The sequence below is a fragment of the Gasterosteus aculeatus genome, chromosome 12 (genome assembly GCF_964276395.1).
Source record: "Gasterosteus aculeatus chromosome 12, fGasAcu3.hap1.1, whole genome shotgun sequence".
Classification (NCBI taxonomy): Eukaryota; Metazoa; Chordata; class Actinopteri; order Perciformes; family Gasterosteidae; genus Gasterosteus; species Gasterosteus aculeatus.
The window spans coordinates 8546950-8574508 of NC_135700.1; the positions used below are offsets into that span (position 1 = coordinate 8546950).

Consider the following 27559-nt stretch of genomic DNA (forward strand, 5'->3'; position numbering starts at 1 on the left):
ACTCATGTTTATCATTGCTCTCCAACTGTTGCTCACCACAGTGGACGCAGACTTTTGGCGCGCATTTGTGCGCTTTTTGTCCTGCTTTGTATGTTTTTCCACATGCCTCACAGTATTTCATAGCATCACAGGGGATGAGGGCATGGACGCTTTCTGGCCGCTTGTGCTGATCAAAACAATATTTCGACTTACATATGCGTTTACAATCACCGCATTTCTGTGTTTTACCCAGCTGTGTACGACACTCTAATGTAAAACACACATTACACAGCTGTTCACAGCTGTGGTATAATCGATGTTCATAGGCTTGGTAGCAATACTGACATACTTGTTTTGCCCCAAAAAAGCCTTGCTGGTTTTCAATCAGGTGATAATGGTCATTGTGTAGATATAACCAGACTGTCCGGGGATGAGGCGCATCGTGGGTTTGGAAACACTGAAGTCGTTTACGACCTGCTGCTGCATGGTGGAAGATTATGATTTTCAAACCCAGATGTCTTTCGAAAGCATCTACATCGGAGAATGAGACCTTGTGCATTGGTCCAAAACCCAACGATCTATGTAGTTGAGTTGCAAATCTCACTTTATCTTGCAGGGACATGTCTGGATGATTAAAATGTGCTAAACAGAGCGAAAAGCCCAGGTTATTATCAGTATTGTCAGGGGTGTACAGAAACCGACCCTTCTTTGATAATATCACATCATATGGGACATTTGCTAATTTTAGATAACCCCCACCGTTTCTGTTTTTAGCTACGGTGATCACTAATTCCAATTCATCATCCGTTATAGTCTCATCATTGCTCTGTATCACTTGTGCAATTTGCTCCATAAACAAGTCAGAGTTGTACGACTCGTTTACGCGTAGAACAGCTTGTATGTCACTAGCCAATGAAGGTCCCCGTAACAAAACGTTCAGCACACTACCAGCCGGAGAGGCCTCTACAGCTCTATCAATTACACCCGCCACTATTTCTCTGACCATGTAGGGGATTTGCTCGAGGTCAGTAAGATCCACGTTTCTGAAATCAACCCCTTGTCTAAGCTCAAATGCATTGAATGAAGGCATCTCTCTCATGGTGACTGTCCTTCCCTCTATGCCTGAGGAGGTCTCACCCCCCCTCATTATCTCCCCTCCTCCTGTTAGTGTATCATCATGCCCCCCTTCTGTTCGGGCCTGCTCCCATGACCATCCCTCATGACCCTCAGCAGGCCCCCCAACACCCTGTTCATGCTCCACATCTCCATTTGCCCCCATCTGATTCAGCCGGTCGTCACATATTTCTGCCAACACACACCCCCCAGCCCCTGCATCATTGTCTGTGTACACAAGTGGGCCGTCTGCATGATCCAACACGTGGCTATTTGCGCCTGTGGTATTAAACCCTGGGTCTAGGACACTGACCAAGTCTGCATAGCCGCTATCTAGATACGATGAATGTTGTTCCGTATAATGAATTCTGTCAACATCATGAAAAGCTTCGGCAGGGTATGCAGCAGCAGCAGCAGCAGCAGCATCAACGCGCGATCTCTCCACCAGTGCACGTAGGCTTTTAAGCTGTTTCTCTGTATTCTGTAACAGGACCCTATACCCATCATCATTATTATTATGGTTATCCCCTGATCGATGTATATCACCCGTGCCCCTCTTCAAAACTTTTCTGGGGGGAGGCATACTACACGTCTGTATTGTTTATTTAGACACCACCCCTTATAGACACCATGCCTAGTAGATCACCTTGGATAAAATTTATTTGTAAGTAGAGCTATGATAGCTTCACTGGATGCATTCTGAGCTATCAGGTATTGTTTTATGGAACAGCCGTTGGCGTCCTGTGTTTGTCTAGCCTCCTCTTGTTTCTTACATAGATCGGTTACTATCTCTTTTAATGCGGTGTTGGAACGCCGCAGTTCACTGATTTCATTTATCAACTCTACATATAAGGGGTTAGCTGTGTCCCTCGGGTGCACAATCACCACCGTGGGTTCTGTGGGTATACCTGCTCTGTTTTGTTGAAATGGGGTTACACACTCTGCCGATGTTGCTCCTATTGTAGTACTCTCTTCTTCATAGTCACAGACCGCCTGCAGCATTTCCTCGTCAGTCATACATTCTGGATAGTACCATGTGTCCTTTGTTGGTGTAGACCGGTCAATCTGCACCCTGCTGTACAAGCATACATGGTCAAAACATGTTATAAAACAAATGTCTATATATATATATATATACATATATATATATATATATATATATATATATGGATGATGTCACATACCTTGTAGAAGGTCTCTCAGACTGGACACCCGTATGTACTTTTTTTTTTTTCACTGGGGGAGCATAGAATTATAAAATCATTTGAATGATTCGTCAAATAATAAATATATAGAAAGCTTATATCATACTGTCATTTTCCCTACCTGTGCCAGCTCCCTGGTTGGGGCACGTAGTCGTTGTTGGTAGACAACTGAGTGCAGCAATCTCCTTTTCCAGTTTTTCAAGACTCCCATGTATAGGATGCGCGCTGTCATCTATTTCTAAAAGGTATAAATACCTATTAAAAAAATATATATAAATATATAAAAACAAATATGAATCACTCGACATAGTACAATCTTTAAAGCTTTCTATTTTTAATTTTTTTAATTTATACCAATGTATGTGTGTGTGTGTGTGTGTATATATATATATATATATTTGACAATGAAATAAGTACTTACCACATATCTGGTCCATTGCTCCCCCCTTGTAGTACATCTGGCTCTCACTGGAAATGTCTTAAATGTGAGGATGCACCAGTCTGCCAGGGTGTCAAGAAGGGAACCGTGGCTGTATCTATATAGGAGACCCATACACCCCGAATGCAACATCATTACCAACTAAGGACCCTGTTTTTTCACACGCCAGGGTCTCAGTGGGGGTGAGGGTTCATATGTTGCTTAAAACTAAACAAACTGCTCACTGTTTACCACATAAGGACTCTGTTTTTCTCCATCCCTGTGGGGCTCTCAAGCTATTTAGGGTTTAGCACCGTTTGGGTGCTGCGTACATTATGCGACCCTAAGTCGACACGCTTGTTCCTCGTTAAAACTGTATGTTTTGCTGAGGGGTTTTTCCTCTGTTAGGTTACAATGTGTGTCCTGTTGGCTAAGAAGAAGATAGCCCCCTAGTTCATGCATTAAGCTGTTATTTTTGAATCTGAACAGAAGCACCAGTGTCTCACTGGTTTGTGGTGGGACCTCTCATACAATTGACGAGAAGCAGAAGAAGACGTTTGGGGGTTGGCCCCCGGCTTGTGTACTGTGTCACATAATGCTACACTAAGTCGGCATATGTGCTCCTCGTTAAACCTTAAGATGTATGTTTTGCTGAGGGCTTTCCTCTGTTAGGTTACAAATTGTGTTCTATTGGCTAAGAAGATAGCCCCCTAGTTCATGCATTAAGCTGATATTGGTGAATCTGAACAGAAGAACCAATGTCTCACTGGTTTGTGGCGGGGCCTCTCATACCTTTGAATAGAAGAAGAAGAAGACGCCACTGGGACCACACTGGGATAGGTCTCTGCTGTTTCACTAAGAATCCTGGAGCGTGAACCATTCCAAAAGGAAAGTTCGATCGAGGCGCCAAATAACACATCTATATATATGATGAAACCCCTCCTACAGTCCCGTGTTTCCGGTCAAAACTAACGCCCATCGCATAAAACACCCACTGATATGGCAAATTTCCAATCAAAACCAAGCACATCATCGTCAAAAATGGTTTACGTATCCATTCGTAAAATGACGCATTTCCGGGGCATGACTTCAAAATGGCGGCGGTCACATGCCCACCCCACACCCCTCCTACCCCCCAAAAGTTCAATGACGCATTTTTCCGGTCAAAATGGCGGCGGTCACATGCCCACCCCCCCACCCCTCCTACCCCCCAAAAGTTCCCTCTTGCACGCCCTCTGGCATGTGACTGAGGTCAAAGGTCACATGCACGCGCAAAAGTAGAGGCTATATACTACTAAGGCTGCTTGACACAGAGTCAGGCCCCTATAGAAAGAGGTGATTGTTAACTAAATTCATATAAAAAAGCACTCGTACTGATGGGACATCTTCATCAAGTGATGAAGAGAATTTGCTGTGACCATGTTGATTCACTTTCACTGCTCCCTCTTCCAGCCTGCGCGCAGACAGCCACAAAGCAGAGGGAGGTCAGAACTGAACAGAAGTCCCTGTGGGAGCTCTTTTGCCCTTTCACCTTTAGGTGCTCCTCCCTGATGCTCATTCCCTGGAGATGTCGGATGAAGAGAAACCAAGTGGTGCTGTATATGCAAAGGCGGGAGAAGAAAGTGTGGTACGGAAGGGAGAAGGAACTTGAGAAGGTGAAAGAGGACAGCAAGTGCTTTGAATGAGTGTGGTTAAGGAGAAATTCAAGGGGAAGGAAAGGGAAGAGAGAGAGAGGGAGAGGCAGGGGGGGGGAGAGTGGAAAGAGAGGCTGAAATCAAGGTGTGTGGGGTTAAAAGACAGGAGAGAAGAGGGGTAGGAGAAAGAACACATGAAGATGAGGCTGCATTTGCTGCACGTCTCAGGCCAATTACTCTGCTGCTGCCCCTCTCTTCGGCCTCTCCTCTGCTCTCCTTCCCTCTTCGACCTCACCCCTCTCTTTCCCCCTTCTCGCTCACTTTCTCTATCTCTGCTCTAACTATCCATGTGCTGTCAGCAGCAACAGATCCCTAAACGATACCGGTCTGCACTGGCAGGTTTTATCTTCCAGCGCTACAATAGGAAAGAAGGATCTGAGGACAGATAAGATAGGGCCGACCAACGGTGACAATAGCGGACCCACAATGGCGACGCACACGCCTGACACAGTGCTTCACTGCCATCTAGTGGCGGGTTTTTCTCTCCATCAGGGGAGGCTGATCGTTGGATACGGGCAGTCGTGATCAGAAAGCACATCTACAAAGGTGATTTACAGAAAAGTGTGTTGAAATGTTGCTGCGGTACATTTGTGTGTTGGTGTGGGTTGTGAGGCTATTTCTTCGTTATCTATAAATTGTGCAATAACTGCAAACTGGTGGTTTAGAGACGCAGGCCAGGGTTTCTCAAGCAGATTGAAGATAACGTGACACAAACTGCGCCAGAGTTTATGAAACTATATTAAAATTAATAAATTAAAAAGGAATTGAAACATATCTCAAATCTGTGTGATGCTTCCATCATTCTCTTTGCTATTAATAATATATATCAATATTTTATGAAAGAACTAGGCTGGAGAATGATTCATTTTCTTCGGTTCAACATCTACACGCTTCCATTGGCTCAGATTATAGAAAACAACAAAGTGTCTTATCAAAGTTATGCAGATGACACACAAATCTACATATCACCAGGGGACTACAATCCCATTACAAGGGCTGGGTAAAAGCATTGAACAAATCAACAACTGGATGTGGTAAAACTTTAATCAATTGAAGAGCAGAAGTTGTTTTTTTGGTAACCAGGATGAACGATTGAAAGTCAGCGCTGAACTATTATAACTAATGTTAAAAACAAAATCAGCCTTCTATAGCCTAAAGAATGTATCAAGGATTAGAGGACTTATCCTTCAACCAGATTTGGAGAAAACTTGCAAATGCATCCATGCATTTATCTTCAGTAGACCCGACTACTGTGACGGTGTGTTTACATGTCTATCAGAAAGCTACAGCTGATCCAGAACACTGCAGCCCGAGTCCTCAAAGTGGATGACAGGACTCCAGGTTTCAGGTCCCTACACCGGCTCTACAAACAAAGAATTTACTTCAAAATCCTGCTGTTGGGTTATAAAGCACTGAATTTAGGAGAAAAGTACATTTCATATCTGTGGATACTTATGAACTATTGCAAACCTTCTTCCCCTCTGGGACGGGTCTACATTCTGTTCCCAGAGTCAAACCTAAACATGAAGAACCAGCGTTCAGTATTTCTGCTCCACATATCTGAAAGAAAGTCCCAGAAAGCTGCAGGTCTGCTGAGTCAGCTCCTTTGAATCCTGATTAAAAACTTTTCTGTTTTATTTATTTCATATATTTGACGTTGTCTTTCTTATCTTTTTAATGTTCTGTGTTTTTTATTGTTTTAATCAATGCTCATAACTGTTTTTAAATCTCATTGTTTTCTGTTTGAATGTTTTTAGTGGTTTCATGTGAAGCCCTTTTAATTGCCTTGTTGTTGTGCTATACAAGTATGCCTTGCCTTGCCTATTAAATTGCTAACGTTGTAAATATCCTACACCCAAGCATGCACTCATATTTTAACTACTCTTCTAAATTCAAATTTAACTCAATTGAAAGTAGCTACAAAACTATGCAATTTAAGCACAACGTCAAGCAGCCAACAAATAATCTAATTCTTATCATAATCAGCTGTATTTGTTGTGGAATACGTCCACCACTTGTAAGATGACTCGGGCTGAGGCGTTGTGCCAGAAATGTATTACACAGGTAAACCCGATTGCTTATAATGCTGCATATTACAAAATGAAACACATGATAGGCCGTGATTGTGGATGGACTTTAAATTACACTCACATTGAGACAAAATGGCGTATTTCGGCGTATAAACAGACATGCAAGCACTGTGTAATCATATGTGCCATCGTAACTATTGGTTGACCTTGACTACAAGTTTTACTCTCTTCTTCAGCCTTTGTGGTAAAGCAGGTGGATTTATTGTGTGTTGCTTAGCGACAACAAAAGCTTGCCGTGCCGTGGACAATGTAACGGGGTGTCATCTATCTAATCAGGTGTTAAGGGTATAAGTGGTTGACTCACTTACCCTCTCGAAGACCAACACTGGCCTTTTTAAACAAAATATTGTGGAATTAACGTTGGTAAAGACTCTTTACACTGTTCTTACTTGTTAACCTTTAATTAGGAGATGTTTTGAGAAATCATAAACATGGGGCTAATCTATAAAAATGTTTTGGTCAGTATTTTTGTATACGTGTGTGTGTGTGTGTGTGTGGGTGCAGAGGTTAGTTAGGGTGCAAAGAGCTGGAAACAGATACAAAATTAAAATCACAGGACTGCAGGAATAATGGGACATCTGGTCCAGACATCTGGAGCCAGAGGACTACCGGAGCTTCCTACCATCCTCTCACCTTGCGGGTAAATTAGCAAAGTGAGAAAATATGGCAGGGGTAAACGATGGTGACAATCACACCGAGGGAGGACAGTTGAGTCCGGCTATTTGGGAATTCATCATTTGGAGGTCCTTTCTTTTGTTTCACATGAACAAAGGGGGATAAGGGACGAACAATGAGGGACATGTGGGTGCGGGAGAGAGAGGTTTGAAGGCGGATGCAGGCGGTAACCAAGACATTACTCTTTGGCAAGATACATTTTCCTACATTGATTTAATACATTTGAAAGAAAATGCTCCAGCATGAAACTGCAGTGCGACAAAGATTTTCTGCGTTGTGCTGAAATCCCTTTTATTAATCCGTTCTGTCTACGGTGACTACAGGTGTTTAACAGCAATGAGGAATCTTTAGGTCTGCCACATTGATCCCAGGCATGCGACAGTGTTTCCTAATAGGCCTTTGAGTGAGATGGACATTATTTCAAGTAGGCTGTACGGCAGATAAGGAACAGTTCCCTTCACTCAGACACCAATCTAAACGTATCTTTCACTGAGCTGTCGTCTGCCCTCACCAATGATTTTCTTCATTCATTTTTTAAATAACATGGCAGCTATTTTTTGAAATGTCAAATTTGTTACAGACGAGCTTATGAAATTAGGTTCCGGTTTAGGTCCGTGTTCAGAGTAGATTTGTGAAATAGGCCATGCAGCTGCTGAGTCATGGCTCATTTAAAATCTTTGGTAACTGACGTTGTCAGCACTCACAAATAAGTGTGTCACACAGTTAATGTTGCGCAGCAGCAAAAATAAAAGGACACGTTATAAGCATTTCTGAGAGATGTATGGGTGAGAGCTCTTAAACCGCAGCCAGGAACTGCCGGGGATTACCAGCCAGCTGATGAAGATCATCAAAACAACATCATCAAAACGTCTGAGCTGTGTCCTTCATTGGGATTATTTCATTATTTTTGCTGCATTAAGATGTAAAACAATAGTCCCCTTAGGTCATGACGTTACAACTCCAACAGTTTGAACAAGGGACATTCCTCGGGGATAGAGAGAGCTTGAAAAAAAATGTGATTCTGTCCCTCAAATGACCCGATCGTGGAGTTGAGAGTGCAGGTTGACAAACATATTCAGTAAACCGGATATGCCGATGTGAGAAACAGTTCAAAACTGTTTTTATGACGAGGAGGAAGATTAGGTGATAAAAGGCTCATTTATGGTCCTTTTTGCAAACCTTGCACATGCCATTCAATTAAATTACACATTTGGGGTTATTGAATAAGAATTAGGTCATTAGCTCATCCTTAATATTCTTCCCTGTAAGTTGCTATATTTGAAACTCAGAGCATGCTGCCTCCATGCGACTCCACGCTTTGGCTCTGTGAGCGCACAGCTTGGACTGACGGGTTGGCATGTGTCTGCTTGAGAGAGAGCGAGCGACACGGTGTCAGATGTGATATTGATGAGAAGCCAGTGTGCTCGTCTCTGGTTTCCCCTTGGCTTAATGTAAGGTCACAGTGGAAAGGTGGGACAACAAATGTCACAGAGTTGCTCTGACAGCCTGACCCCTGGGAGAGAAGATACCCTTTTAATCAGATGCCCTTCTTCCCGAGTGCCCCATTCCTTCTCAAACTCTTTTCCACTTTCTTTCTAGCTGTATTCTACTCGTCAGGTCCAATTCGTCTTTACTTAACCTTTGCTTTTCTCTGTCCCATCTACAGGGCCACCAACTGTTTTGCCCTCTTTGCTCTCTCTCTCCCTTGTTCTGCCCCACACACGTACACACGCACACAAAGACACAAAAGCAGACACACACCCCGCTCTTCCCTGCCACTCTCCTTGAGCTCTCGATCTAATGCCACAGATAGGTAATAAAGATGCCATCAAAAGGACACCGGAGGATCTGCATTCTGCCCTCGGTCCATGCCGCTCGTAACTCTCCAGAGGGCAGAGGGACGGCCATCACCTGCACAGCCGGCTGCCATGGAATTATGCTGCTGAGTGCGGGCTGTTCCCATGCTGATCCAAATGCCTAACACCCACGTGCAAAGAGTAAGAACGGGAGGCACACTGTGCACATACAGCAGCCTAACCTTATATTTTGCCTGTAATTTCAGACCATAGAGCAAAATGCATCTCAGTGGATCCCACTCAGCATGCTAACCACAAAGGAGGGGAAAGAGAAGACGCAGGAGAGTACAAGAAGCACATGCTGTATTTATTCCCTTCCCTTCAGACGTTCAGATGTGCACATAATGTCTCGTCAGATATGACCTTGAGCCATGTCCTTTGTCTCCCAGGACCTTCACTCTCACTGTCAGACCACTTCAGCGCTCTCAACAAAAACAACACGACAACAGCATTCCAATAATGCAGCGGCTGCTATCAGCTGCATTAGCAAACAGCTGGGGCAGGTTTGTCATTTACAATTATTGTAACAGTACCGTTATGTGGCTCCAAATATCTTCCCAGTGAAATCTTCATGATTCTGTATTGTTCTTTTGTGTGGTTTTACTTGGGCTTACAATATATGACTAATGTCTTTAACCACCCACAAAACGATCCTGCATTATTATTATTATTATTATTATTATAGTGGCTTCCAGGCTTTTTTGCATTTATTCTGATGTAGGAAAGGATAAAGACCCTGATTCACTTAAAAAATGTAATCGGTATTTCATTTTTTTCTTTTTTTATGCAGGAATTCTGATGCTATATTCATCAGGTGCACATCTAATATTTTGGACAACCAAATAATTTAAGGAATTTAAGCAATGGATGCGTTTCTTTCAGTAGCCCATATTGCAGAATGTAGTGGTATAAGCCTTTAGGAAGTACTTCACCTCCACAAGTGTGTTTTTGTCCACAGCACATAATTGGGCGGTGCGGTGCTCCAGCTAAGTGACGCGCCGTTAGTTTTCCTCTTTGGTCTTTTGGTATTGCGGTGACTCACTCGTGTTGTCACTTGACTGCACCTTTGTGTGAGGAGACGCTCAACAGGGCTTTTAAACCGTTTAAAACATTTTGGCTCTGTTCCCAACTTTTTAATATTTGAAGTAAATTTACTTGAAAATATGTCTACAAAATGTAAACTGTTAAGTGGAAAGTAAACTGATATGGACTTAAAAAAAAAACTAAAAACACTATTTTGACCACTGGTGTAATGGATGGTTGTGGCAAAACGTGTTTTTTTATCATTTAGAAAAGAGCCAGAGCTTCACTTTCTACTTCGGCCTCCAGATCATTCATGTTGCCCCTAATTAGAACTTTGTAGTTCCAGTGAGCAAGAGTCGGTGGCCAACAGTGACCTCAGATCCAGCTTTAAAACGCTAGCTCAGAAGTCCATGCAGGGGTGAGGTGGAGGGTAAATGCACATAAATGCTGTTTATCCACCTTTGAAAATCTGAAATTGCATTTATGCAGATCCCGCGGGGCGTTTATGCACATGGGTTGGTGCTCTCTTTCACACTCTATCTCTTGGAATCTCACGTTTTGTCCCCCTCTGGATATTTTCACATGAGCACAGATTAGCCATTAACCCACGGCCCTCTCATGCAAGGAGAAGATCCAAAGCAATAAGCTCATCCTCACTCTGAAGCCGCCAATGATCCACTAGTGCAGTCTCCGGGTGGGGAACAAGTAATCGTTTTTTGGACCAAGATCTAAACAACAAAGAACTTCCACACAAGCCTCTGCAGACTACAATGGCGCAAACTAAAAAGATGAACACTACAGAAAGTTTGTATTCATTTATTTCACGGCCGTATGATTAAAAGGAGGTAAATTAATCTGTTCACTCTTTACCGGACAGCTACAAAAAGGGGGATGTTTTTGTTGTTGCGCACATGTGCAGTTTTGTTTTTTGTTAAATTTTGTATTTTTCCATTTTGAACAGGCTCCCTTTCAGTTGTTGCCTGCGTCAAACGCGGTATTTTTATACCTAACTGTTTTTTCGTTTGAATTTCTTGATTAGTCAGTCCTTTGTGAATGTGTTTGTGTGTCAGTCTTCTTCTCTTGGTGATGGGGCCGGATCCATCATTGAAACGTTTCTCCTCGGTGTTGTTATGAGACGATGTTCAGCACTGATGAACTCAAAAGACCAGAGCTGCAATTACATCAGATTGGCAGAGGAAGCTGCAGCGAGTTCACTTTAATGAATCTGTGGGGACAACACTCTTCGAGGGCACAGTCACGATCTTATATTGTTTGGAGCTTTCTCCGTGCATTTGATTCTTTGTTGTGCTGTGAATGTGCAGATATTTTAAATCCACTCTTAACCCTGCAAAGGAATAAACCCCTAACAAGGTGCTGGATGGATGTGATCATACCAGTATTCTTTATTGATTGTCATATATAGTACCCGAAAAATACAGTGTGCTTAAATAATTATCCTGCTGCCTTTAGATGAACAACATTTTTGCTTTCTAATCCAAACTCTTTCAAAGGGTCACACAGATGCTTGTGTTTATTTTGAGAACAAGAAAATGACTATTTTAGGATACACTCTGATCTCCAACCTTTGCTAGCCAGGCCTCTGATTGAATCATATTTTTCAAGAAATGCATCAGTGACACCCAGGGGATCTGTTAATGGCCTTCAAATCCTTTTGCAATTATTAATGATGAACTATTATGTTAATTAGATTAACTGAAAAACAGGTTGAAACAGTCAAAGGAAATGCAATATTTACGAGGCGGCTTGTTCACTGTCTTATGGAGCGCTCGCTTTTGTTGTGGCTTACAGAGTCGTGTTGTGAGTCTCACCGTCTGCGTTTGTGCCTTCGAAGATTTGAGCATTTAACGAACTCTGCACAACATTCACGGCATGGACATAGCAGCAGACTAATATTATCTAAGTAGAGATACAGTGGAGTAATATCTAGAGAATGAGGTTGCTTTCCCCCTATCTGTGGTGTTAAATGAGATTTATCTCGCTTTGTCGACTCAGTGTTTGACGCCACGCTCAAATGCTGTGCTTTTGTATTGTACAGGGGTTACAGTCGAAAACGCCACCTGACCAACAATGCCTCACACTGCTGCTGTTGCTTGCACGCTTACTGCTGTCAAAACCTTTAGCTGTAAGCCGCCCGCTCATATTTTTAAACCTCAAAATGGGGACCCTTTAGTCAACAGCACATTGACCCATGTATGTATCTCCTAATGCAGCGGTCTTCAACGTTTTTCAGGCCAAGGATCCCAAATTGGTGGTGAGATGGAGCAGGGACCCCCTATTCTACAGAGTTTGGTTTCGCCAACTTTTATTTTTGAGCTTCACGCTCTTTAGACGTGAGCATAAAGGCGATCTGATTGGCTGGTACCTGTGTTTGCATGAAAGGTGCTGTGAGTGAACCGGTGTGCAGCTTGACAGAGCTGAATGTGTGTAGCTGAATGTGTGCGCTGCAGACTGAAGGATAACGTCTTCATCAATTTATCCGTTTGCTACAATGTGTTGGATCCATGTTAATGTGTATTTAAAGACAATAAATACAATCCTGATTCTGAAGACATTTAAATTTGTGGAAAAAAATTGTTTAAAAAGGAAAAATAAGTCTTGTCAACGAAAAATTTCACGACGCCCCTGCAGTACCTCCGCGGACCCCCTGTTGAAGACCTCTGCCCTACTGCAGCGACCATCGGTGAGCTGTTGGGTGTCGCTATTGAGAACAACACACGTTTTTGGGGGTGATAATGAGTATGACAGAACATGACAAACATTTATGTCAGCACTGCAAATAGTATAATATTTTAATAGTGGTGAAACACAATTTTTGTTTGAAAACCCAAACATTTTAGTTTTGCAGTTATCTTTCCAACTGGGACGCCTGGTCACCATATTGTGAAAGCTCTACATGTGCTATGAATGTTTTATTTAGCTCCTTCAACAATGTGTGAGCCTCCTACAGCACAATTCTAGCCTGATAAAGTGAAATACTTTTGTCTGCAACCCTCATAGAGGTTGTTTAAGGGGTTGCTTGTCACCATATCTGTAACACTGGCAGAAAGAATATGAAACATATGAGATTCAACAAACAATTCTTTGCTCTAGAATCTCATGCTGTTTTAGACAATATAAATAAACATTCAGCGCGTTCAGCGGTTTTCTCTCGCATAGCACCGGCGTGAAGCATGATTATTTCAGTTACTGTTGCAGCTTCAACCAGTCCGTCCATTCTCCTTTGACCTTTCTTATTAACAAGATGTTTCTGCCCACAAAACTACCACTGTGCTGTCCATAAAAACCGCAGGAGCCCAGCAGTTTGTAAGATAATCAGACCTTCTCATCTGGAACCAACAATCACTCCAGTCACAACCAAATGTCTTCTCTATTTCGATGTTTGCTCTGAATAACTACTGAGCCTCTTTACCATGTCTGCAAGCATTTAACCATTGAGCTGCAGCCACGCTATCTGCACGTTGTTGCGTGCATTAATAATGTAACAAAGTACCCAATAAAGTTGCCACTGAGTGCACGTTATGCATTAAAGTGCACCAAAGAGAAAGAATGTTTTGTGGCTTGTCTGAATCTGACTGTAATATCCTCACTGTAACATGCACATTAGAAAGACCACATTTGTTTGCCAATTCAATTATAAAATTCAATCCTTAATCAATGACAAAATGATCATCATCAGTGAAACATTAGAGTCTTGGCTAAAATCTCCACATTTGGAAATGCTCCAAACACAACTCCAACAAGCCCAAACAGAGTTAGAAAATAACTTATGGAAATGAGTCCTGCAATGATTCACACGCCGATGCCAATGTGCACTTATCGATTGAAGCTAGAATTGAAGAATTGTGTCTACACAATCTTCTTCTTTGCTAATGTTCAAATCACAACAGATGGAGACTTCAACCACCAGCGCAGAAGGCAGATGATTTAAATAATCATTTTAACACAACAGACTTGAGCCTTCTTTCTATTTCCTTTTGCTGGTCCCCTTTCCCCTCCTATTTAACATAAACCTCCTCAGTAATCCTGCTGCATGATCATAGGGGAAATTAATCTAATTAATGCCCTGCAAATTGATATTCAATAGGAAAAAAGTCCTAAAAAAGGCTTATTCACTCAAATCTTTAGTGCGTGTGTGTGTATCCGTTGTAAGTATTATGCTCCTGTTTTTTTAAGCAGGAGGCCATTCTAAGGCAGTTATGTTCTTAGCCGGCACTTTGAAGGAAATGTACTTGTATATTGCAAAATTTAAAAAGGTTCCATGTTCACAATGCTCCTGGCCGAGTAATTTGAATATTAATGTCAGCGATTGTGTTGGACTTTGTATGTATTCACAAGGTGTTCTCACATCTCTCTACAGTGACAAAAACAGGGGCCCGGGGGGAACTACAGCAATGCATGGGACGTGTTTATTAGAAAGATAAATAGAATGTTATCTAGCATTGAGGAAGAAACCATTGACTCAGTTTGTGAAGGCATATTTTCAATCAGCAAATCAAACTCCCACGGAAACTATTCTATTCCTTTATTAATGTACTCAGAAGCCTCAAATTGAGGCTCAGAAATAGCAGCACTGTTTAGCGGGCAGAAACAAGAACAGCGGTAGGCCAATCGATAGAAACTTCATTACTGGGAAGCCTGGCTAGTAATCTTCTTTGCTACAGCTGCGCGGGTCTTACATTCTACACAGCACCTGTTCCCAATGATATATCCAGCCTGCACCTGCAGAGGCAGAAAAAGGCACACTCACAGCACAACGTTGTTTAACACTCTCCTGGTATCGTATCATCCTGTTCTCTGTCCGCCTGCGAGCTCAAAAGCTCACAAGGTTTCTGTGTTTTTCGTACCTTTTTCATCCTTTCTGTTTCTGCTCCGTGCAGATGAGATATCTCACATTTGTGCCGGGATGCATCTTTAGCAGCCGTCAAGAGCGGCAAAAAAAAAGCCGAAAAATGAGCAAAGCAGCAGTGGAAGTGTTAACAGGAGAAAAAAGGAGAGAGCAGCAAAGGTTTTTTTTCACTTAACAGAAATAGACCTTTGGTGTTCAAAATAGTTTAGTATAATATTACATTAGGACAGCTCCATTCTGCACCAAAATTGCTTCTAGGACGGACAACCACGGAGATGTTTTTAAGCAATTTTCCTTTGTACCTTCCCTTTTTAAGAAAAGTGGGTGGAAAAATGACAAATCCTCTACTTATTAAGTTTACATTTTCAGCGCTGCTCTCAACTCTCAAATAATCCAATCCTGCTGTAGAACTAATGCCCCATGAAAATGAAAGCTGTATGGATCTACATGTTACAACGAGACACACTGACACTCATATGTTCGGATGAAACTTTACTTCTTCCTTTTTTTAAACCAGTAGGTGGCAGTGACAGAGCAAGAACACCCACAGCTGACTTCACTGATTAAAGTACACCAGTAGCCTACAGGCTTTACACAAATCTATGAAGATGTAGAAAAGTGTTGTCCTTATACTACTTATAGTTGTAAAAAGACGGATCAAATGTGCCCCTTCTTGTTGAATGCTGACATCTGTCCCCCTGGGACTCGGGGGATGCAGCTGCACGGTGGCTGACGCAGACTAGAGTGCAGCGGGCTGGAGAATATTGTTCCGAGACAGAGAGGATTTTATTCTAATAAATCCTATCGTATGTGCCCAGTTTGGTGCTGAAAGCCATTGCTAGAACTTCGTCAAGAGAGAACATCTGTATCAACAGGCCTCATTGTGCATTCAGATATTGCAAAGTGAAGCAGAACGTTGAGGACCGTCGTCCCTGGCTAACCCTCAGCTCTGACTGGACTGACATAATATTTGATCTCCAAATGGGATTTCTGCCCTGTAGGCCGCCCTTACCGACAGCGGCTGCATGTGTTACTCCATTAAACTCACATCGGTGTTCAAATTGCAGCAGTCATTGTTTTCTGCTAAACACAGGAAAATGGAGGTTTGATTCATTACGTGTTATAAAGGGAGTGCAGTTTGTTGATTTGCCAAGAGGAAAACTCAAGAGACTTTTCATTATCACTTACAACGCAGCTGTGATGCAAATTTCTGGAACTGTACAATGTTGCTGTACAGGCAGGGATTCCAGCTGGCTCGATAGCTACAGCTGAATTTACTAGCTTCTGTTTTTTCGTCATTTACATAATTACATTTTGACCATTCTGTTGATTTTTACCGTGTCAATGTCAGTTATGATACATCACATATCAGAATTTTTAGATTGAAATAGTGGAGCAGCTCCCCAGTGTTCTCACATTTGCACAATTACACTGATCAGGCTGATCGGAGACTGTCTGGGACTGGATCTGTCACACAGTATGTCCTCTTATAGTATTTGGATTACAGATGCACAAAAGATGTTATTTCTGGAAAGCTACTCTTGGCACAGAGTGGAAATGCGAAACATATATTAATTGATTTATTGCATTTTGAATTCAATACAAAAAAAGAGATACAGATCATCCCAGTGGAAGGCAATGTGGTTAATCTGTGGATAGTTTTTGACGAGAGTTTTCAAGCAACCGCGTCTCCTGATGCAGTACTTTTGCGGTCATATCCATCTTAATTAACGGTCGCTCGTAGCTATCATGATAGCTTTGCAGCACTGATTAAAAGAGAAGACCAAGGTTACCAGGACATCTGTTGGGAAAGCTTGGCAGAGATTACCTAACCTCATCCCGCACTGTGTCACAGCAGCAAATTATCTAAGCAATACTGCCTCTTTGCTCATCCTTTGTACTACTTGTTCGGGCCACCAGAATTTACACTTTTTTAAAAATACACTCAGTTAAGGGTTGATGTACCAAGTTGAATTGATATAGTACTCTTCGTACTTTGCTGCCCATCTGTTGAGAGCATCACTGCAAATAATAGAGAAAATAATACAGATTATTTTAAGACTGCGATATATTGAGAGGGACAGAGAAATTCAGTCATTACGCATGAACCTGTTTACTCTCCCACCAGGATGAAAAACATGTCTGAGGTCATTCATCTTGACGTGACCAGCGTATAAGCGTGTAAAGCGTCGGTCTAACATATGTATGTAGACTGAGATCTTCTCTTTTGTGATCAAAAGGCCCATTCCACCAATATAAAAGGTGGGATTTTAAACATGAAAAAAATCCTCTTAATTTTGACACATTTAATTAACCAAAGATTAGAAAGCACAACGCTTGCGTCAGGAATACTTGAAGGCCCCAAAGGATTCGCACATTTGCGAGCCACATTCATTTGTGAATGAGACACCATTAGTGTTGTAAGCAACGCTAATGTTTTCCTGATGAATTAAATCATTGGCTGAATACAGAAAGTTTATGTAGTATGAGGTTTTAAAGTTATATCATTTCAGTTGTCGCCTCTTAAGCCTACAATAGAGAATGATCTTTTTTACTCTAAATCATTTACAAAACGGACATCGTGCAGTATTGAAAAATACGTGTAATAGTGATTTAGCGCATAAACACTTGGTTACAAAGCTTACTGACGCGATATAACTAAGTGAGAAGTCGGGTCATGTTCTCACACATGTGTAAAACATGTTGATTTTTATGCTGTATTCTGATGTATTTCAACAAAACGTGAGTACAATTACCTCATGAACGGATCTTGAAAAGCTAAATATATATCATAATATATAAGTTGTGTCGTCTGAGGTAACTGCTTTGGACTGACTCCTCGCCGACGACACACAGCTGAACAGCTGAAGACCTTCTGCACCTCAATGCAGCTTTCAAATGACTCATTTCCCTGATAAGCTGTTTTTCCACCGGCTAAAGCCTCCCGGGACAATGTGGCTACAGTCTGTGTTTACAGAAATGTTCCTCTCTATACTGGATGCTAGATGGATTTGTAGTTGATATTTGCATATTAATTTACTGTACTGTGTATTGTACAGTGTCTTGTATTGAGGTGTGTATATATGGTATTTTTCTAAGAATCTTTGAATAACAAAATACATCTAAGTTAAGGTCCCATTTTTCCATCAAATTGACCCTTACAATAAGAAATGAAAGACCTAATGTAGTAAATGATCATGTTTGACTGTCTCAATCCGCCCTTTTCCAGAGAGCTTCAATCACTCGATTTCTCTGAGCAGTATGCTTCCAATCCCAGCAAACAGCTGGCCCAGCATTTAGAACACATGAGGATTAGGGGGTTGATTTAGTTAAAGGCTCAATCCAGATTCAGACCATAGCACCATTTATGATGCCAAGATCACCTCTCTGCTGGCTTTGTTTATGATATTTCCATTCTTTTTTTTATTGACTCTATGGAAAAACACAGCATGTACAGACATTACAGGTGAAAAAGTAGTTTATAATTATCAAAATCTGACAGATAACCGTTTTTAAGATTAAAACATCCATCCATCTATAAATACATATAAATATAAAGGGGTTGTAGAAAACATTACGCATCATCATTATATCATGACACATTTGTTTCAATACATACATGTTTTTTTGTTTATCTGTGGTGAATTTTAACTAATGCTGGATTAAAGTAATCTCCGGGCTGTGGATATTTTACATCTTGCTCAATCTCCTGTGTCATAAACTCAGTTGGTGCGTTCACTCTGCCATATACAAGGAATGCAAGGAATGCAGCTGCTTGCAACACCGCGGGTGTGTAGAGAAAGTACAGGCGCATGTCATTGTGCTTTGATAGCATGCCTGGAAAAACAACAACTATGAAGTCAAATGGATTTCATAGTGGATATTGGCTCTCATTGGTTAGCGTGAGGGAGTGATTTGCATGCAGTGGGAGTGTCTCGAGCCACCACTGGGATGAATGACTTGTTCAAGGCAGATGGCAACCAGGCGAAGCACTCGGCAGAGGTCCGCGTTGCTCAGCACTCAAAATGCAGAGGTTACTTAAGCTGTTACCCTTCCTGCCATAAGGTGCTGGACTAGGACATAAACATGTTCCACTGCAGACACCCCAGCCTTAGCAAAAGAGGAGGGATATGGGTAAGTTCTATGATGATTACTTCACTAACAGAATTCAGAATTCATTAACACGATTACCAGAACTATTTAAGATAATTTGGTTTCTGTTTTAGATTAGTAAGACATACCAGGACAAGCACCTCTTCCTCTACACTACACTTATAAATGCGTATCTAATTTCATGGATTGACCGGTTTGAATGATAATCATGATGCAAGATGAGTGTAATGATTACAGTTCAAATCAATGTTGCAGGTGTCCACAAAGCTCTGCAGCTGTTCACAGTGAAAAGTAACATCAGCAACACCTCATTTTGCTAATATCATGCTATCCTGCAACCCTTTTATTAAACCATCTTTAAATATCTTGTTTTACAGGGTTTGTGCATCCTCTTGCTTTACACCAGCCCCCTTTCCTGTTTTGCGAATTTCAGCCAGGCGAAAGAGCTGATTTATAAGATAAAGGAAGGATTACCCAGGGGGACCTTTATTGGGGCCATTGGAGTAGACTTAAATTTGGATTTCACTGTGAAGCCCCCCTTTTTATTCAGTCTCCCGAAAAAGAAGGTCAATGGACAGTATGTTAACCTAAATAATACCACCGGGGAGCTTTATACATCTGCTACGGAGATCGACAGGGAGAAATTCTGCCCATATCACTCAGACGGACGGGGTTGCTTCCTCTCACTGGATGTGTTTGTGTTGCCCCAGCAGTACTTTCAGCTGGTCAAAGTTAAGATCTTCATTGAGGATGTGAATGACAACAGACCCAAGTTCTCTGTGGATGAGATCCGTATATCTGTCCCAGAAAACACACCAATCAATGCTCGTTATGCAGTGGAGCAGTCAGCGGTGGACCCGGACCTTGGTGTTCACGGAGTGCAGACCTACTGGCTGGTCAACGACTTTGGAATGTTCACACTGGATGTTGAGGAAAATGAGGGAGGTGAGTTGACACCCTTCCTCATTGTGATAGAGGCTTTGGACAGAGAGACCCAGGCTGAATACATCACAGATATCATTGCAGAGGACGGAGGGACCCCTCCTCTGCTTGGAGCGGCGACATTGAAAATTGTCATCACAGATGTGAATGATAACTGCCCCCAATTCACAGAGTCGCAACTGAACGTCACTTTGCATGGGAATGCCACCAAAGGGTCGACTTTGGCACGTCTGAACGCTTTTGACCCTGACCTTGGTGCTAATGCTCAGATCAGCTATGCTTACAGTGAACGCGTGCCAAGGGACGTCAGGAGCTTGTTCCATTTGGACAGAATCACTGGGTTTATCAAGCTAGCAGGGAAAATAGACACTGGCACTGCCACGTTTTACAAACTCACCATTTTGGCCAATGGACCTGGTTGTATCCCTGCAGTGGCTACTGTTTTTGTCTATTTAATCAAAGTTGTTACAGGACCCCCTGCTGTCATACCCCGATATATAACACCAGAAAAGGACGGGGTGGTGACCATAAAGGAGTCTGAACCTGCGTTTTCTCCAATCGCTTTTTATACTGTCAAAAACATTGGCATGAACCAAAAGGTGGATTGCCATTTGGAAGGGTCCGGCCCCTTCAGGCTTGTCCCCTACCAGCTTTTAAAAAACGAATACCTGTTGGAGACTACAGAGCCCTTGGACTATGAGAAGACACAGGAGTACGAGCTTATTGTGGTTGCCAAAAATTCTCATGCACTTGTCATCAAGACCTTTCTCAAAGTGCAGGTTTTGGATGAGAATGATAACGTACCAGTGTTTCAACAGTCTTGGATGGAAATATCTGTAGAGGAGAACAACCCACCAAACACCTTTCTGACCCAGCTCCAGGCTACAGACCAGGACAGCGAGGGCAGAGGGGAAGTCATCTACCTCCTTGGCGGTAACGCCCCGGGGATCTTCGTTGTTGATCGCGTGACCGGCGTCCTGACCGTAACCACCTCGCTTGACCGCGAGGAGAAGGAGACATACCGGTTCATAGTGAGAGCAGTGGATCAGGGGACGCCCAGGAGGGAGTCCATTGCAACTGTGGTGGTGAGCGTGCTAGACCGCAATGACAACAGTCCGCGCTTCATCAACAAGGACTTCACGTTCTTTGTGCCCGAGAACTTCCCGGGGTACGGGGAAATAGGAGTCCTCTCTGTAGCAGATGCCGATGCTGGAGAAAATGGTTGGGTTGCCCTTTCCATCCTCAATGGCAGCGATATCTTCATGATAGACACTGGCCGAGGTGCACTGAGGGCAAAGACATCACTCGACCGCGAGCAACAAGGGACATACCAGCTGTGGATTGAGGCCGTGGATGGTGGAGAGCCTGCGCTTTCCTGCGTAACTATGGTGACTGTGCTGCTGGTGGATGTAAATGACAATCCTCCTATTGTCCTCTTCCCCCAGTCCAATCAGTCTTACATGCTGGTTTTACCCGATACACTACCGGGAACATCAATAACAGAGGTCTACGCTGTGGATAAGGACACGGGCATGAATGCTGTGATTGCCTACAGTATCGTTAAGAGGAAAGGTGGCGAGCCAGGTTCCTTCGCCATTGACCCAGAAACAGGAAATATCACATTAAAGAGGGAGCTTAGCATCCGGGGCCTATACAGACTTCTGGTCAAGGTCAGTGACCATGGTCAGCCTGAGCCGCTTTACTCAACAGTGATGGTCAACTTCTTTGTCAATGAAACCGTGAGCAACGAGAGCTACATACACAGCCTGCTGACCAGAGAGGCTGAAGTCGAGGTAGAGGAGAGACCGTGGTACAAAGGCCAGATGACAGAGGGGCCTGAGCGGTATGAGCTGTTCCCCTGTCAGCCTCTCCTCATTGCCCTATCGGTGACATGTCTGGGGCTGTTCTTCTCAGTTGTCACACTGACATCTTACATATGCTGTAGGAGATTTAAAAAAAGAAAAAGAAAGAAAAGATCAGAGGTTGAGATACCTTTGAAAATATGAAATGTCTCAACGCAGGTTGTGAAGTGAAAGATGAGAAAAATCTCAAACATCTGATATTCAGTTGTCCAAACAACCCAAACCAGCACTGTTTACATGAATGTTTACAAAACTTACTGTGAGAAGCGTAGTTCTCATATCAAGTTGCTCTTTTTGCTTTGGTCATATGATTGTTAGTACTGCAATTTAGCGTCATTTGATTAATATGCCACACGGTTTTGCCATTAAAAAGGGCACACAGTATCAAGCTCTAATTCAATTTTTATCAAATCTATAATGCACCAAATCAAGGAATACATCTGTATTGGCTTCAAAGTTGTAAAAGCATTATTACAAAGTCATGGAGCGCTCAGTGAAGATAATGTAATCAAAGATCTCATGTAAATATTGTACAAAATGTTTTACAACTTTATATACAACTTCTGCATTGTATGACAAGGACAAGAGACAGTTCGAGGAACAATAAATGTTTCATTCTTCACTAGAAAAACTGCCTTTACATCAAAAAGTCATTGAAATAAATATGATGAAAAAGTAGTCACAGTCGGAAGTTGGCATTTAAATATTTATCTATCTAAGAGACATTTTAGTTATATTTGTAAAGTATATTTTAAAATAGACAAAAAAGGTAGATCAGAATGCATTTCTTTAGTCAGGTCATCGTAATGCTGTTATACTCAGAGAGCTCAATGTGTCAATATACATCAAACTCTACAGTATACCAACATATCTACATCTACAGCATAGCTAACAGTGTAGTCACATCCATCAATTCTTTGGAAAACAGCAGGTGGACCAAAGGAAAATGCCCACTTCACAATTTCACAGTTTTAAATTGCGTCTTGCCTTCCTTGGCCTAATTATAAAGGATGTACATTCCAGGGTATAAACATTGATGTATGAGTGATATACTGTTAAATGGGGTTGAACGCTCCTGGGGAAAAAGCTATAAAGTGGTCATTGAGTTGCGATTTTCTTTTGCATGACATCAGAGAGCAACGGTTCATAACAAGATGCCCTACTTTCTCTGCAGGCTCACAGTAGTTACTGATCATGCAAGACAAACTCAAAAGCCCTCTCAGTACAGCAAAGACTCTCATATTTGCATCAGAGCAATTTGAAATGTGTCCAAAACTTCTTTGTCATAAACCTGCTTCAAGGTGCATACATCCCCTTTCTTTATACAACCACAATGTTCTCAATGTGTCTGTGAAAGAGTATTTATGAAAGAAAGTAATTATTAAAGATGCTCTATTTTTTATTAAAAAAGCTGGATATTATTCTGTATTAATATCACTGACAAATACCTAGATATGTTGAAGTGTGTGTGTGTGTATTTATTATCTATTATTTTTGATGCACAGTGGCAACACTGGAAAATATCTTTATATAATATACACATCCTGGTGCTGTTTAAGTTTTATTTATATCGATTAAACCCCCACGAGGAAAACAACTACTTTGGATTTTAATAAAATCACAATAGCAATAACAGTATATAATCCATCTGTGATTTAAACTCTAATTTTAAAAGTGGATTTCCCTTGAATGTGCAGTGCAGCATCTGGTCTAAGTAATATACATTGTGTGACATCACATGACATTTTTTTTTTTTTAACCAATGAGATCTTCTGTCAGTAGAGTATGAATAATTAAGTATTTCATTAGTTAAATCAAGTCAAGCTTAGACTGCATCCTCTTCAGGTAAGATTATATTCACAGTGCAAATTAACTACAGCACTGTTCCTCAGAGTGGGATGAAACATGTAACGATCAATATCCTGACAGCACATGTTTTTGTTGTCATCACCTGCGTAGGTCAGAGCTGGTATGGTAACACTGAGTCACACTAAGGGGGAGAAACATTTTGCTCACTTACAGCTGCTTCTGTTTGGTCCATTTAAAGATAAAATCAATCTGGTCCAAGCTACATCTCTCACCTTTCTTGAATGGTATTTCAGTTTACTGTTCTCCTAGTGCAACCTCAACTTTTGAGAAATATCACCCATGAACTTGTGAAAGTGGATGAAACAGATGAGTGTATGGCGTGTGTGTATGTATAGACAAGCCCGATGTTCCTTTGCACTCTGTTCTCTGTTTGTTTTCTATAGAAAGCTTTCATAGAGTATACAGAAAGGCTTAAGTGTACCTGTTAGACACGCACACTCCCAGGTGAGGAACTCAGGTGTATTATGTGTCCTTTTAAACCTGTTCACGTATGACTCTAACGAAACTGGAAATATGCAAACAGACCGGTACTTGGAACGTATTTACACAAACAGCTTCAGAAGGAATACTCTTTGTTTCAGAAAGGAAGTGCAATGCACGTCTCAGGGATCACGGTGGAAATGTGCACTGCACAAATATGCTGAAAAATGACAAATATACATATATGATATTATACATGTACGCACACAGTAATGTCTTTCTAGGCAGGTAAAGAAAAGGAACAAGAGGGATATAGATGATCTTTTTGGTTCAAGTTTCTTGAAAAGAACAAGGCGTATTTGTAAATATCCAACGCCTTCACCGTGCAACTATCCAGAAATGTGGCACGGACGGAAGTATTCAGTACAAAGTACAAAGAAAAAAACTGAACACTAACATTGTTGGTGTACTTCATGTACGACTATAGTTATAGGGCGATAGTTGTTTGCAGCCAAGTGAAACAAAGTTTAGGAAGGTTTCTGCACAATTTTACATGCGTTCATCACACTGAGCAAACAATTACAGCATATGACTAATTGCAGTAATAACAATGGAGATTTAAGTTCACTGTATCACCTTTCTCTTTTCAACTCATTGAATTAATACTTTTCCCCCAGCATGTTGAGGCATGAAACACACCGCAGTCACGCAAGCCCTTCAGGCCTCTTATGTCTTAAACACAGTTGTTATGATGATAGAGTGTGCTTCTGTTTGCAATAACAAAGATGTCACTGGTTAAGAAATGTACGCTGACGATCATGACATCACATATTGTTACGCGCTGGGTGCACATTCTTCATTAACTCTGCATTAAAGATAGGACTGGAAAAGTATTTTTTAATTATAGTTTATACATATTGTTTGTATTCTCTACAATCTAACAGCAATCAAGAAATCAAACGCTTTGACAGAAGAAAAACATAAAACATTCTCATTGAAATTTGTCACATTTGACAACCGGGGCAGAACGGACAGTGGAGCGGTGACTTAAATCAGAATCTTGAACTCTTTCTGACCCCAAGGATTAGTGTACTGTAGTTCTGACAATATGCAGGTTATTAAAAACACATAATCCTCAGGCAGTGGGAAGTGTTACGACTATATCATACCATAACTGAAAGGCTGCACAAATGTTCTGCTGACTCAAACTGGCTTCCAAATATATCTTTTCTCTGCCATAGCGATACAAAAGGAGAATCATTCCCCGTGCAGCCTCTCCCCGCTCCAGGAAAGTCTATCTGAAATTACATTAAATTCTTAATGGTGTAGACAGCAAGTAATTACCATCAGTCACAGCCTGATCCCGTTTCCAGATTGGCTTTATTGTAATGTCCATGCCTTGAAATCAAACAAATAAAGACACAATGAGAGGCCCTGGTTGGGTTACACAGGTCTGCTGAATGGGACAGGCTACATTTCCTGAGTTATGACATCAAATACTCCTGCCCCCCCCCGCACCCGGACACACACCTCCACTTCATCCACCCGTAACCCCCCACTCACACACTTTGTTTGCCATCTTCAATAATGCATCTGGAAATCTCTGCCTTTGAACTAAAACTTCTTTCATTTGCTCTGATGCAACCAAATATAATCCAATCGCACTCTTTTGATCCTGTTGTGGATTACGTTACTTATTTATTTATTTCCTTCCATCCCCATTTTTCTCTCAATCCAGTTTCATCTCAGCACAACTCAGAGGGGCTTCCAGAGAATTAGCTGCAGCAAAGTATTTCCAAGCAATATATTTCTCCCACAACCTTGAACAAAAACAGTCAAACACTCTTTGTGTTTCAACAATTTCTCTTGTCGTGATAATTATCCTTCAAGATTTGTGTTTAGTGTGACATTACTCGTTAAAATTAACTATTTCAACTTTGAACATTTCAGTTATTTATCACAAAATTTAGATCTACCAAAGAAAAGGAAAGCTTCCACTTTACTTTTTGTTGAGAAATGTAACAGGACAATTTCAGCCACTAACAAAGGATATAACTCAGCACTCCACCTCAACAGGAATGGTGGCAAATGTGTGAGTAGATCCTCCTACAACACATGACTATTGCATACATGGGTGTGTGTGGCAAATGTGTGGCAAGAAGGAAAGAAAGACTGCCAGGGAGTGTTAGGTATTTAATTACTGCATTAGACTGCACACCACATTCCACATAGAAAGCAAGACAAAGGAGAATGTAGTCACACAGGAGAGTAAGTATCATTCATTTAAACTTTTGCAACACAGATCTTACAGTTTTTCAGACCTGAAGGAAAATCAGTCATCAGTAACTATTGAACAGTTCTTTATTGAAATGTTTTTTTCACGGAGATGGAATGTTGTATAAATTCATTTGGTGTGTCATTGACCGGTAATTGGTCGAATTAACTAGACAAGGATAACAAAAGAAATGTGATGACTTTGTCCGAGCAACTTTTATTTCTTTTTATTTAAGAAGATAAATATATTTATCGTTCAAACAGTTCCTGGATCCGACTCCCCCCCCAACAGCTCCTCTTTACTCATCCGACTGTATTTCCCCGTCATCCCCAGGCTGGTGCACTACAAAGCTACTCGTCCATCAAGGAAATCAACAGAACTGTTAGTTACTTTCAGTCTCAGACTGCCGGGAAGGTTTTAATCCAATGTTTTCAACTTCAGACTGCAAAGTTTAAAAACTGTAACTTTTATCTGATTACGTTCTTTCTCTATTTAGATGTCCTTGAATGCTTGGAGGCAAAACTATATTTCATACATAAGCCAGATGTTTAATAACCAGCACAGAAAACAGGTGGTAGTTCCATTGCGTGCAGGAAAGCCATTGGGATCATGTGTATCACGATCAACCTGAATCCTCCCTGCCAACCAGTCTACTCACTTTTATCGACTCCTGTCTGACTGTAAAGATGGGTGTCACCAACTTTCAAAATACTTGATAAAATGAAAAGGTTCAGTATTGTACTATACATTTTACATTTAAACATCATTTCACTTATATATTACTCACAGTTTGGGTTATACAGTGGAACAGGTGGACAGGACACACACAGAATATGGGAACACGAGTATTAAAAGAGAGGATGGCCTCCTCCATTCCCAGTGAGAGGAATGGCTGTTGAATGTGTAGTATGACGGGTTCATCCTTTCATGTCCGAGGCTTTAAAGGGAGGTGCCCTATATGGTCGCACTGTCTGGCTGTCTGACCGAGCTAGAATCAGTTAATGAAGTGCCAGATGAGAGCTTCTTGTTAATATCAGCCACTCATGCATTTCAGGAAGCTGTTTCCTCTGTCGAGGGGAACTAAGTCTGCTAACCTAATTTGACAAAGAGATTGTGCCATGTTTTTTCAGGGGAAAAACCGGTTTCATCATTCCTCTC

General features: G+C 41.6%; 1 protein-coding gene and 2 long non-coding RNA genes across 4 annotated transcripts; 2 read left to right on the top strand and 1 right to left on the bottom strand.

Annotated features, from left to right (window-relative positions):
• Positions 1 to 2109: 2109 nt before the first annotated feature.
• On the bottom strand, positions 2110 to 3891 carry LOC144385359 (uncharacterized). Of its 2 annotated transcripts, none has more exons than XR_013451606.1 (4): positions 2719 to 3891; positions 2419 to 2535; positions 2277 to 2328; positions 2110 to 2167 (listed from the first exon to the last, which is right to left on the bottom strand). It is a non-coding gene; the product is annotated as an uncharacterized LOC144385359 (long non-coding RNA). The 2 variants fall into 2 exon arrangements; XR_013451607.1 differs by having other exon boundaries at positions 2419 to 2552.
• A 6814-nt stretch (positions 3892 to 10705) lies between these two features.
• LOC144385281 (uncharacterized) lies at positions 10706 to 13164 on the top strand. The gene is made up of 3 exons (XR_013451470.1): positions 10706 to 10857; positions 12110 to 12196; positions 12305 to 13164. It is a non-coding gene; the product is annotated as an uncharacterized LOC144385281 (long non-coding RNA).
• A 5711-nt stretch (positions 13165 to 18875) lies between these two features.
• Positions 18876 to 23908, top strand: pcdh20 (protocadherin 20). Its single transcript, XM_040160124.2, has 2 exons — positions 18876 to 19054; positions 19411 to 23908. Exons 1-2 carry the CDS (start codon positions 19007 to 19009, stop codon positions 21979 to 21981), a joined length of 2619 nt encoding a protein of 872 aa, XP_040016058.1. The 5' UTR covers positions 18876 to 19006; the 3' UTR covers positions 21982 to 23908.
• The last annotated feature ends 3651 nt before the right edge of the window (positions 23909 to 27559 follow it).